The 12168-nt window shown below is 48.1% G+C and overlaps 1 protein-coding gene and 1 long non-coding RNA gene across 13 annotated transcripts in view; both read left to right on the forward strand.

Moving 5' to 3' along the window:
- The window catches only part of CMTM7 (CKLF like MARVEL transmembrane domain containing 7), a 124785-nt gene that overhangs the window by 46393 nt on the left and 66224 nt on the right, over nt 1-12168 (forward strand). For 5 of the 12 annotated variants that reach the window (XR_015150873.1, XR_015150872.1, XM_086365667.1 and 2 more), the window contains one exon: nt 771-1387. The exons of 6 other annotated variants lie outside the window; for them this stretch is intronic. Coding sequence is in view for 4 of the 6 variants with exons in the window: in XM_086365664.1 (XP_086221790.1) it covers nt 771-1197 (427 nt within the window). In the remaining 2 variants the exon portion in view is untranslated. Of the gene's footprint in view, nt 1-770; nt 1388-2093; nt 3384-12168 lie in introns of those variants that run through there. One more of the 12 variants, XM_086365665.1, reaches the window with a different exon arrangement.
- Nucleotides 5941-7386, forward strand: LOC147347973 (uncharacterized). Its single transcript, XR_015150876.1, has 3 exons — nt 5941-6083; nt 6459-6557; nt 7100-7386. It is a non-coding gene; the product is annotated as an uncharacterized LOC147347973 (long non-coding RNA).

Here is a 12168-nt window from a genome sequence, read left to right on the forward strand (position 1 = left end):
ACCAGTTATACTTTACTTCTTTCTTTGAATCAGCACTCTTTGCTCATTATTCTTTTCTTTGTTTTTAAAACATACATTAAAAATATCAAAGCACCTTAGAGAGTGCTTGCCACAGTAGAGCTGCAGTCTCCTTCTAATAGTCTCACTGGCAAAAAGCTAACAGAAGGCTGGGTGGACCAAGCCAGTCAACAAGGACCACGGTAGTAGGATTCCCTTTAGGGAAAATGTCCAGAATAGACAAATCCACAGACAGACAGTGGAGAACCGGCTTAGGGCTGGGGGCAGGGGATACAGGAGTGACTGCGTATGTGTTTGGGGCTTCTTTTGGACACGATGAGACTCCTAAGATTGGATGGTTATACAATTCTGTGAATATAGTGAAAACCACGGAATTGCACACTTTAAATGAGTGAACTGTGTGGTAGATTAATTATATCCCTGTGAGGCTGTTTAAAGAAAGAATGAATGACGAAAAAAGAATGTGAAAAAGTTAATAGGTAATGTCTAAAAGTGATACATCAATCAACGTTGATATAAATATGTTAAATTTATGGAGGAAGACCCGAAAGAAATAGCTGAAGGAGTTAAAGTACCTCTGAGAAAGAAGCCTGGGGTGGGGAGGAGCGGGGAGGGGAATCTTTTATTTGGTTTTTACAAACGGACTAAAATAGCATAAAGTATTGGTGTGGGCGGAGGAACGCAGCGCATGCGCAGCCCTGGGGCGGCCCTGAGGACCCGGCCCCCTCAACCCTGCCCTGCCCTTCCCCCAGACGCCGCCTGACGCCCCCAGGGACCCCCAGCCCTGTAGGAGGCCCTGCAGGACGTGTGACCCCGCGGATGGAGGGTCATGAGCTGGCGACCCCAGAAGAAACCGGGGTCTCGGCCTCGCACCGGATCCCCCGGCTGGTAGGCGCGGGAAGGACTCTTCTTCCGGCTTCCAAGCGGGTCCAGCCTCTCTCTCCAGCCTTACACACTTCATCAGAGAATATTCCTCCCTGTCTGGGAAAGAAAAGCAACCGCCAGGAAAATCTGATCTCTTCCTCCAGCTTTAGAACTGCCTCAGGGACTGATGCCCGCCCCCCAACCCCACCCCCACAGCCGCACCCCCCCACCTTTAAGGTGATGGGGGGAGGGGATTCTGAATACTCCTGTGAAGCCTGTCCCTCTCTCCAGCCCTCGGGAGGAGCACTGCCTTAAATTCTCTTCGGAAAACACAGCCATCATCTAATTTATCTCGCTTGGAAATCCGGTCTTGAAGGCACCCTCTTCCTTGAAAGTGAAGCCTCGTGGTAGCACCATGCGGTCAGCCAGTCACCAGCTAGGAAGGTGTCACGGGCCCTTTGCCATTGTGTATGTGTGTTTTTAAATAAAATGTTGACTTGGCCAATTGCAGGAGTTCTTATTAAATTAGAAGAAGGCTGTCAAACCAGAGTGAAACACGTGCTACCTGGGGACCCACTAGGTTCCTATGCCCCCCAGAGGGGAGAGGAGGAAAGAATGCATGTCATCCTGGCCTCAGAAGACTTGTGTATTTTCAAAGTACACTGAGGGTGGAAACCAGCATAATTCACATAAGACTCAAAAGCAACTTGGGCAGCCTTAAGAAAGCGGGAAATTCTGACACATGGTACACCATGGATGAACCTTGAAGACATTATATTAAGTGAAGCGAGCCAGACATGAAAGGACAAAGACTGTATGGTTTTAGTTACATGAGGTGCCTAGAGTAGGCAAAATTCACAGAGACAGAAAGTAAAATTGCGATTGGTTGCCTCCAGAGTCTGGAGGGCGGAATTGGGAGTATTTAATGGGTAGGTACAGTTTCTGTTTGGGAGGGTGAAAATACTCTGTTCTGGTTGGGTCTTCCTTGGTAGTCCAATGGGTAGGCTCTTTGCTTCCACTGCAGGGGCTGCAAGTTTGATTCCTGGTTGGGGAACTAAGAACTCACACGCCACCAAAAGAAAAAAAAATACATTCTGGAGATGGTGGTGACGGCTGCACATTAATCTGAATGTAATTAATGCCTAAAAATTGTTTAAATGGTTAGCTTTTCTGTTACGTATATTTCACCAAGAGTTTTTCTTCTCTTAAAGCAACGCAGGACCTTCTGTCTAAGGCTCCTAAGTAACTGACAAGCTTCTTGGGAAATGGAGAAAGACAGAGATGCCCACCTACAGCCCAGCAGAGGCAGCACCGTGTTCTAACAGCTAAGCCTTCTTGCAGGTCTAGAGAATACAGGTCTGTCATCTCAGGGGCAGTGCCCACGAGTAAGCCAAACTCTGCCCCCACCACCCCAGCTCCTAGTGCAGGGAGGTGACCCACCAAGCAGTCCCAGCCAGGCAGGACCAAGCGGAGATATGAGAGGAGGGACATTTGGACCCATAGTGGGAGGATGGTTAGGACTCCTCACTTCAACTTCAGGGGGCATGGGACCTGTGGGGACCTGCCCCAAGGACCAAGAGCCAGTTTTCACTCATCATGACCACTGCAGGCCTAGGAAAGGGTGTTGACACCAGGGACCCTGAGGTGAGACCAAAGTGGGTCGGCCCACATGGTCTCCCATGAACAAGCGGCAGAGCCCTGGGGAGGGACCTGGAAGGTGGGGTGGTGCCCTCCATCCAGCAGGCCTCTGCACAGACGTTTCTCACCATCCACAAGAAAAGACTTCTGCTCAGTGAGGCTCCCACGTGTAGCCACAGAACTGGCCCTTCCTCCAGGGGCCCCATGAGGAAGCCCACCTGTCCCAAAGGCCGGGAGGAGGAGGAGGGGGGAGACCCCAGGAGAAAGCCGAGGGCACATGAGGTCAGGGCTGGAGATGGGGTTTGAGTCCAGGTCCTCACCCTGGACCTGGAGGCTCAGCCTGGACTTGAAGGCTCTGTCCTCAGCCTGAGCCTTCAGTCAGGATACTCAGGTGACCCAAAGCTGGCCCACTCCCTGTGCCACCACCTCCCAAGCCTCGTCCCTAGCCTGGGTTGCTACCTTCTGTTGCCATGGAGATATTGCAGGCCTTTGGGTCCCACTTCTTCCCCACTGTAGGGTGGTTTCTGGACTGTAGCAGTGAACAGGGGCTCACAGAGGTCAATTTTTATTTTAAATTTTTTAAAGTTATCCTATTTTTTAAATTAACTCATTAATTTGGCTGGGTCAGGTCGTAGTTGAGGCACTAGGATCTTTTCCTTGTGCACTCGAACTCTCTATTTGTGGCATCAAGGCTCAGTAGTTGCAGAACACAGGCTTAGTTGCCCAAGGCATGTGGGATCTTAGTTCCCCAACCAGGGATTGAACCTACATTGCAAGGCAGAATGTTTACCACTGGGCCATCAACGAAGTCCCTGGATGTTGATGTTATGTGCAAAATATATATTAACATCTTAAGATGTACACTCCTGTGTTATTGATGACACTGACAGTGGGAACCCTGCCTCACACAGCCCTAGGAGAAGGCTGGCCTTACACCTTGGCTGGTCCAGGGAGACACCAGGAATGGGAGGTGAGCTTCTGAGAACCTTCCAGGATATCCTGGAAGAGCCAGGCTTCCTCTACCTCCAGCCACAAAAGCAGGTAGATGAATGAACAGAAGAGGCTACAGCCCCATTTAGCGCCTTCTTCCAATTGGCATGCTGTTCCAATTAACGTCATTACTCTTATAGACTGATTTCATTATAAGTTAGTGTTATAAATGTAAATGAATAATTTATATGGATGCCATATTTTCAGTTTTATATAATGGAATTTGATGTGGTTTCGATTGACAAGGGGGACTTCTCTGCTTTAAAAAAAAAAGGCACCCCTGGAGCTGAAGGGAGCTGCCAGGCTGCCCACTAGACACCAGACGAATGAACAGGGCGACCAGTCCAGGTTGGAGAAGGCAAAACAGCGGGAGAAACTTCCTCAGGAGGCTGTGGTGACCATACCTGATGCCTCTGAACCTTGTCCTAAGGAGACTGAGGCAACTGGTAGCTTGTTGGGGATTCACTGTCAAAAAGAGACCATGATTAACTCTATATAGAGTTGTACAGAAAAGGAAACGCTAGTATTAAGTGTTGCGCCGGATTCAGTTCTGAAGAGGGATTAAACAGTCAATAGCCAGAAAGCTATTGATCTGGTCGAAACTATCAAAAAAGGAAAAAGAAACGCCAGGCCGGGGATGCACGTGGAGGGGCGGCCGCAAGTGCCGCCGGGGTCGCCAGAAGCCCCACGTGTCTGAGAGAAGCAGAAATCTGGATTTTTAGGCCAAACAAAACTTGTGTGGGCTGGCTGCAGCTGGTTTGCAGAGCACCCCCGACTCCTAGCGGCGGTCCTCGGGCAGGCAGAGGAGGGGCGGGGGCGCAGGAAGTCAGCGGCTTCCTGCGCCCGCTCGGGCGGAGCCCTCCCCGGGGAGTGCCTCTGGGCGTCGCCACTGCTCCCCGCGGGCTCGGTTTCCTTCTGCGGAGAAGCACCCGGCCCCGCCGGTGGCTGCTCGGCTCCCCGCGCCCGCGGCGCCGCCTTCTGGTGGCCGTGGGGAGCGCCGCTGCCAGGCCCGGAAAGCCGAGACATCCGAATCCAGGGTTCGGGATCAGAAAGAAGCCCAACTTGCAGGTTTTCTTGGAACCTCAGGCACTCAGACGCATCATAATTCCCTACTTAATGATGCTCACGCGCTGATCACCGGCTTCTGACCACATTTAACTACACGCCTCTCACCCCATCCCCGCTCCTAGTTCTCCTTTCTTTCGAAATCTCCATTCACCACACCTTTGCTTTTCTTACCGCATAATTCTAGTTTCACTCGATGTATTGCCTAAAAAGTGCAGATAAGTATGGCAGTTCTTTATAATTAAACGAAAAGGACCCCATGCTGTATGTCATCCTTTCATTGTGTTGCTGTAACAGACACACCACCCCCCGCCCCCACCTCCTTTCAGGCAACACTTAGCATCCTCTCGGCCCTTTTTCACACTATCTCTTAATCCAGACAAGGACCACGTGTCTGCCCCGCAAAGGCTGTGACCAGTTTCACTCCAGGGCAAGCACAGAGCTGGGCCGCAGGCTTCACTGACAGCTTTTGACTGCCACACCAGAGCTTTCCTGTGGACCCCGCCATGGGTGTGCAGACCGCAGTTAGGAGAGTTCCTGCCCGTAGGGGGATGCTGGCTAATTGGACACAGCAGTCAGTGGGTACATTTGTCCTCCTCACCCGAGACAGACTGGCCTGTGTTTAGCTGCTCAGCCGACTCTTTGCGACCCTGTGGATTGTAGGCCGCCAGACTCCTCTATCCACGCCAGGCTCCTCTGTCCATGGGATTCTCCAGGCAAGAATACTGGAGTTGGTTGCCATGCCCTTCTCCAGGGGATCTTCCCAACCCAGGCATGAAACCCAGGTCTCCTGCATTGCAGGCGGATTCTTTACCGTCTGAGCCACTAGGGAAGCCCAGACTGTCCTGAGGCAGATTTTATACAGTGTCTCCCATGGGACCCTGCAAACGATCACACAGGGTGGTCCATTCGGCAGCTTCCTACTGGCTTCACTGCCCAGGTAGGTGGTCCATCTGGGTCTGTGAGTACAAGCCAAAAGTAGGCCACAGCTGCGCCAACTAACTGCCTTACTCAGGGGCGACCTTGGAAGACAGTAGGGAAGGTTGCTGACCCCAGTGGTTGGAGCTCGGAGCATCTGACTCTTCCAAGGAAAGAAAATAGCCTGGAGGGAGTGGTGAACGGCCAGGGACAACCCCCCACGGCCCCCTGCAAGAAGTGGGTGGGCATAAAGCCACCAAGATTCTCAAACGAGCAAGTCGTTTGAACAAGAAGTGAGTCACCTTCCAAATAAAATTCCTGGTTAAGGAGGCCACTGAATGCCAGGAAGAAGGCAACCCAGGAAAACCGCTACACAGATGAATCTATTTTACAATAGCCAAGACAGGTGATTGACAGAGTTAAAACGGGCGGGCAGAGCGGACCAGAGGATCGTGAGCCTGCGCGTAGGAAGCAACGCGAGAACCTGGAGTGAGTCCGCGAGTCCTGCGCGCGAAGATCTACTCGGTGCGAGCTGACTCCCCTCAGACCAGGTGAACCAAAGCCATGGGACAAGCAGGGACAAAATTCAGGTATGGATCGTCTCTCCGGATTCACCCCACCCAGGGGGAAGCCCTGCATATTCCTGAACTTACAGAATACTGGCTGTAGTTTTGCGGGGGGTTCTTTGGTTGGCTTTGGTCTGGACTGTGCTTGCCTCTCTTTCGTAAGAACCTGCTAAGGGTCACATGCAAGTTCCAGGATAGGCGTTTCCCTGTAAAGTTCGCCGAGCATAACATTTGAGACAGCGCCTTCTTCCTGGGAGAAGAAAGGGTGCACGGTCTTTTCACCTGAGGTTTTGGATGGCCAGGGGTGCAGCACGGGGTTTCCACGCTTCCTTGGGAGCTGCACCCCCTCTGTCAGGCCGATGAAAGCCGGGAGCTTTACTATGGACTCTGGGTGCTTAGGGAAGAAGGTGGCCTCGTTCATTTCAGCCATGATCGACGCTTCCAACGTGGACGGAACTGCCACTTCCCTCATACCTGGCTCTTAGTCTTCAGTCTGAGGTATGGCCAACAGTTTATTTTTTAAGTGGGGGCGGGGGTGGCGGCGAGTTTGCTTCTACCTGGCGTAGCGCACAATACACTCATGGCCCTGAATTCTCCAGTGAGAGAGCTTCAGTGTTTGGATACAACTTGTTATCATGTGAACTGTTGGTGGGTGTGCAGGCGTCTCTATAACGGCTTCACAGGCCAAACGCTTTTGCTTAGTGACCCACGCTCCCCTCAGCTGCCTTCCAAGTAGCCATCTTAAGAGCTGCATCACAGCTCAAAGAGACGTTTCACAATCAGTTAACAAGCAACTTGGTGGTAACCACAAATTATGGCAAAAATCCCAGCTCCACTGGCCCCTTTGCATATTGTCTAATTAGAGACAGTACATCCCAAACCTGGGAATATTCCTGTAAGCTCCACCCCGAGACGTCAGACCTGTGGCCGTATTTGAATGAGGGCCCCAATACCCAATAATCTTGGAAGCGCTTTACGCACTGTACCCTAGCACCTCCTTCAGACCAGTGAGTAACAGGTGCCTGTTACTCATTGCACAGCTGATGGAGGCCTTTTACCATGACGGCTCCTCTGGTTCTCCTGGCCCTCTGAGCTGGTGGTGGTGTTTTAATAAAAAGTATAATAGACAATGGACGTGAGTCTCGGTGAACTCCGGAAGTTGGTGATGGACAGGGAGGCCTGGCGTGCTGCGATTCACGGGGTCAAAAAGAGTCGGACACGACCGAGCGACTGATCTGATCTGATAATAGACAAACCAGAAGAACATAGAGGTTGAAGAAATTTTGGCAAAAAATATAATAGACAAATAAAATGTTACATATTTAAAGGAGATAGTGTGGTGATTTGACATATGTCTACTTTGTGAATGATTACCACAATCAGGTTAACACGTCCGTCACCTCACAGCTACCATTTTTTTTTAACGTGTGTGGTTGAGCTTCTGATTTTGAGAATTTCCTCCTGCCATTGAGAAGCGACTGTGAACGTGACTAACCTCTGGTCAAAACAGCCTCCAACTTGACATCCTGCAAATCTGAACTAAATTCCGTAGGTGGGATGAGCTCTAGGAAGTTCTGTCATGAAAACACTATGGATCTTGCAATTAAGCCCAGTCCCTAAGCCTCTGACTTCACCCACAGGTGTCTTCCCTTATGGAGTACTAGTCTCATGAAAGCCAGCTGACAAGAATCAGTGAAGAAGCCCACCCTGCTCCAAGGTGAGCAGGTCCTCTATAATGCTAGAGCCTTTCAGTGAAGGCAAACGGTTGATGGCCTGCAGCAATGGGTGTCCCATGTGATGAGCTGAATTTCACGTGGAACTTTCTAGTCAGTGTACTGCCCACCCCTGCTCTCCCAGGAATCAGTGAACAATATCTGTGTATCAGCTCATGGACTGTCACTTATGACCCAGCTTTAATGGTCAGGTCTTTGGGCCCCCCAGGACTGGACTCTTAAAGAGATCCCATATATTGGATGACCTCCTCTTGGAAACATAGCAGTTTTCAGATTCAACATTTACATTATATGTATAGTTATATGAAGTAACCACACCTAGAGAACAGTGTTGAGACAAACATATGTGGAAAAGCCAACACGTGTGGCCATTACCTCTTGCTGCTGTTTAGTCGCTAAGTTGCAAGCGACCCCATGGACTATAGCCTGCCAGGCTCCTCTGTCCATGGGTTTTCCCAGGCAAGAATACTGGAGTGGGTTGCCATTTCCTTCTCCAGGGGATCTTCCTGACCCAGGGATCAAACCCGGCTCTCCTGCATTGCAGGCGGAGCCATCACCTCTACTGCAGACCAGCGGACTGTGCTCAAGTCCACCATAGTTGTAATGGAACCACCATAAAGCTTGAGATGCCTAGTGAGGAATCGTGGAAGTAAGTCTTCACTGCAAAAACTTGTATCGTTGGTCCACTATCCTAGAGTCCTCAATGAGGACTTCCACAGGGCCACCTGGTCTGTCTGCATCTATTGGCAGCTTGCACAAGAGTGACTGGCCCCTCTGTCTACCTGAGCTCCTAGGCATTCAAGGGCTTTTGCACCTGCTTTGATCTCAGCAGGTGGATGGGTGGATGTTTCATTTTGTTCAAATCTACGTAGATAAACTTGACCACTTTGACCCAGATATTCTATGGTCACCCTCCCCTGCCCGCTGTCTATGCCATTGAAAAGTAGCAACTCCTGGACCAGAAAGGAAGATGATTTGGATCATCCCTGATGTGGAGGTGACACATCTCAGCTGATCAGGTGTGAACATGGCTGACCCCAGAAGTGCACTGAGGTCCAGGGGAAATGAGTAACTCTTTTTTTCTCTTACAAACATGGACCAGCAGTTTCACATGTCCTTCCCCTAATATTCTAGTTCTCATGATGTTGAAAATCTCACCTTCACCTAACCTGCTGCAGGGTCCCAAGGGCTAGCGGCCAATCAAGACAAGCATGGAAGGTCCTGGAGGTTCATTTCTTCTTATTTTGGGAGCTTATTGGAGAAATGGCTCAAAAAGACTGCACAATAGAAAAATATACTGATTCCAGCTCCTGGGCTTTAAAAAAATTTTTTTATTGGAGTATAGTTGCTTTACAATGTTGTATTAGTTTCTACTGTAAGCAAAGTGGATCAGCTATATACATATATACATATATTTTGTCTCTTTTTTGCATTCCTTCCTATTTTAGGTCATCACATAGAATCGAGTAGAGTTCCATGAGCTATACAGTTCATTCTCATTCAGTTCAGTCGCTCAGTCATGTCCAACTCTTTGTGACTCCATGAATTGCAGCATGCCAGGCCTCCCTGTCCATCACCAACTCCCGGAGTTCACTCAGACTCACGTCCATCGAGTCAGTGATGCCATCCAGCCATCTCATCCTCTGTCTTCCCCTTTTCCTCCTGCCCCCAATCCCTCCCAGCATCAGTCTTTTCCAATGAGTCAACTCTTTGCATGAGGTGGCCAAAGTACTGGAGTTTCAGCTTTAGCATCATTCCTTCCGAAGAACACCCAGGGCTGACCTCCTTTAGAATGGACTGGTTGGCTCTCCTTGCAGTCCAAGGGACTCTCAACAGTCTTCTCCAGCTACACAGTTCAAAAGCATCAATTCTTCGGCGCTCAGCTTTCTTCACAGTCCAACTCTCACATCCATACATGACCACTGGAAAAACCATAGCCTTGACTAGATGGACCTTTGTTGGCAAAGTAATGTCTCTGCTTTTCAATATGCTATCTAGGTTGGTCATAACTTTTCTTCCAAGGAGTAAGTGTCTTTTAATTTCATGGCTGCAATCACCATCTGCAGTGATTTTGGAGCCCCAAAAAATAAAGTCTGACACTGTTTCCACTGTTTCCCCATCTATTTCCCATGAAGTGATGGGACCGGATGCCATGATCTTCGTTTTCTGAATGTTGAACTTTAAGCCAACTTTTTCACTCTCCTCTTTCACTTTCATCAAGAGGCTTTTGAGTTCCTCTTCACTTTCTGCCCTAAGGCTGGTGTCACCTGCATATCTGAGGTTATTGATATTTCTCCCAGCAATCTTGATTCCAGCTTGCGCTTCATCCAGCCCAGTGATTCTCATGATGTACTCTGCATATAAGTTAAATAAGCAGGGTGACAATATACAGCCTTGACGTACTCCTTTTCCTATTTGGAACCAGTCTGTTGTTCCATGTCCAGTTCTAACTGTTGCTTCCTGACCTGCATATAGGTTTCTCAAGAGGCAGGTCAGGTGGTCTGGTATTCCCATCTCTTTCAGAATTTTCCACAGTTTCTTGTGATCCACACAGTCAAAGGCTTTGGCATAGTCAATAAAGCAGAAATAGATGTATTTCTGGAACTCTCTTGCTTTTTCAATGATCCAGCAGATGTTGGCAATTTGATCTCTGGTTCCTCTGCCTTTTCTAAATCCACCTTGAACATCTGGAAGTTCACGGTTCACATATTGCTGAAGCCTGGCTTGGAGAATTTTGAGCATTACTTTACTAGCATGTGAGATGAGTGCAATTGTGCAGTAGTCTGAGCATTCTTTGGCATTGCCTTTCTTTGGGATTGGAATGAAAACTGACCTTTTCCAGTCCTGTGGCCACTGCTGAGTTTTCCAAATTTGCTGGCATATTGAGTGCAGCACTTTCACAGCATCATCTTTCAGGATTTGAAATAGCTCAACTGGAATTCCATCACCTCCACTAGCTTTGTTCGTAGTGATGCTTTCTAAGGCCCACTTGACTTCACATTCCAGGATGTCTGGCTCTAGGTGAGTGATCACACCATCATGATTATCTTCGTCATGAAGATCTTTTTTGTACAGTTCTTCTCATTAGCTATCTGTTTTTTACCGAGTAGTGTGTATATGTTGACCCCAATCTCCCAATTCATCTCACCTCTTCCTCCCTTGGTAAAGATAAGTTTGTATTTTTACATTTGTGACTTTATTTCTGCTTTGCAAATAAGTTCATTTGTACCATTTTTTCTAGATTCCACAATATAAGCAGTATTATACATTTGTCTTTTTTGGACTTCACATTGTATGACAATCTTTTTTTAAATTTTATTTTAATTGGAGGCTAATTACTTTAAAATATTGTAGTGGTTCTTGTCATACATTGACATGAATCAGCCTTGGGTATATGTGTGTCCCCCATCCTGAACCTCCCTCCCCATCCCATCCCTCAGGGTCATCCCAGTGCACTGGCCCTGAGTGCCATCTCATGCATCAAACCTGAACTGGCAATCTATTTCACATATGGTAATACACATGTTTCAATGCTATTCTTTCAAATCATCCCACCCTCACCTTCTCCCACAGAGTCCAAAAGTCTGTTCTTTACATCTGTGTTTCTTCTACTGTCTCACATATAGGGTCATTGTTACCATCTTTCTAAATTCCATATATATGCATTAATATACTGTATTGGTGTTTTTCTTTCTGACTTATTTCACTCTGTATAATAGGCTCCAGTTTCATCCACCTCATTAGAACTGATTGAAATGCATTCTTTTTAATGGCTGAGTAATATTCCATTGTGTATATGTACGACAGCTTTCTTATCCACTCATCTGCTAATGGACATCTAGGTTGCTTCCATGTCCTGGCTATTGTAAACAGTGCTGCGATGAACATTGGGCTACACGTGTCTCTTTCAATTCTGGTTTCCTTGGTGTGTATGCCCAGCACTGGGATTGCTGGGTCGTATGGCAGTTCTATTTCCAGTTTTTTGAGGAATCTCCAGACTGTTCTCCATAGTGGCTGTACTAGTTTGCCTTCCCACCAACAGTATAAGAGTGTTGATTCCCTTTTCTGTGCACCCTCTCCAGCATTTATTCTTTGTAGACTTTTTGATAGCAGCCATTCTGACCAGCATGAGATGGTACCTCATTGTAATTTTGATTTGCATTTCTCTGATAATGAGTGATGTTGAGCATCTTTTCATGTGTTTGTTAGCCATCTGTATGTCTTCTTTGGAGAAATGTCTGTTTAGTTCTTTGGCCCATTTTTTGATTGGGTAGTTTATTTTTCTGGAATTGAGCTGCAGGAGCTACTTGTATATTTTTCAGATTAATTCTTTGTCCATTGCTTCATTTGCTATTATTTTCTCCCATTCTGAACAC

This window comes from Bos grunniens, chromosome 22 (assembly GCF_055505025.1).
Source record: "Bos grunniens cultivar Pamir isolate PY7600 chromosome 22, Bosgru_T2T1.0, whole genome shotgun sequence".
Lineage (NCBI taxonomy): Eukaryota > Metazoa > Chordata > Mammalia > Artiodactyla > Bovidae > Bos > Bos grunniens.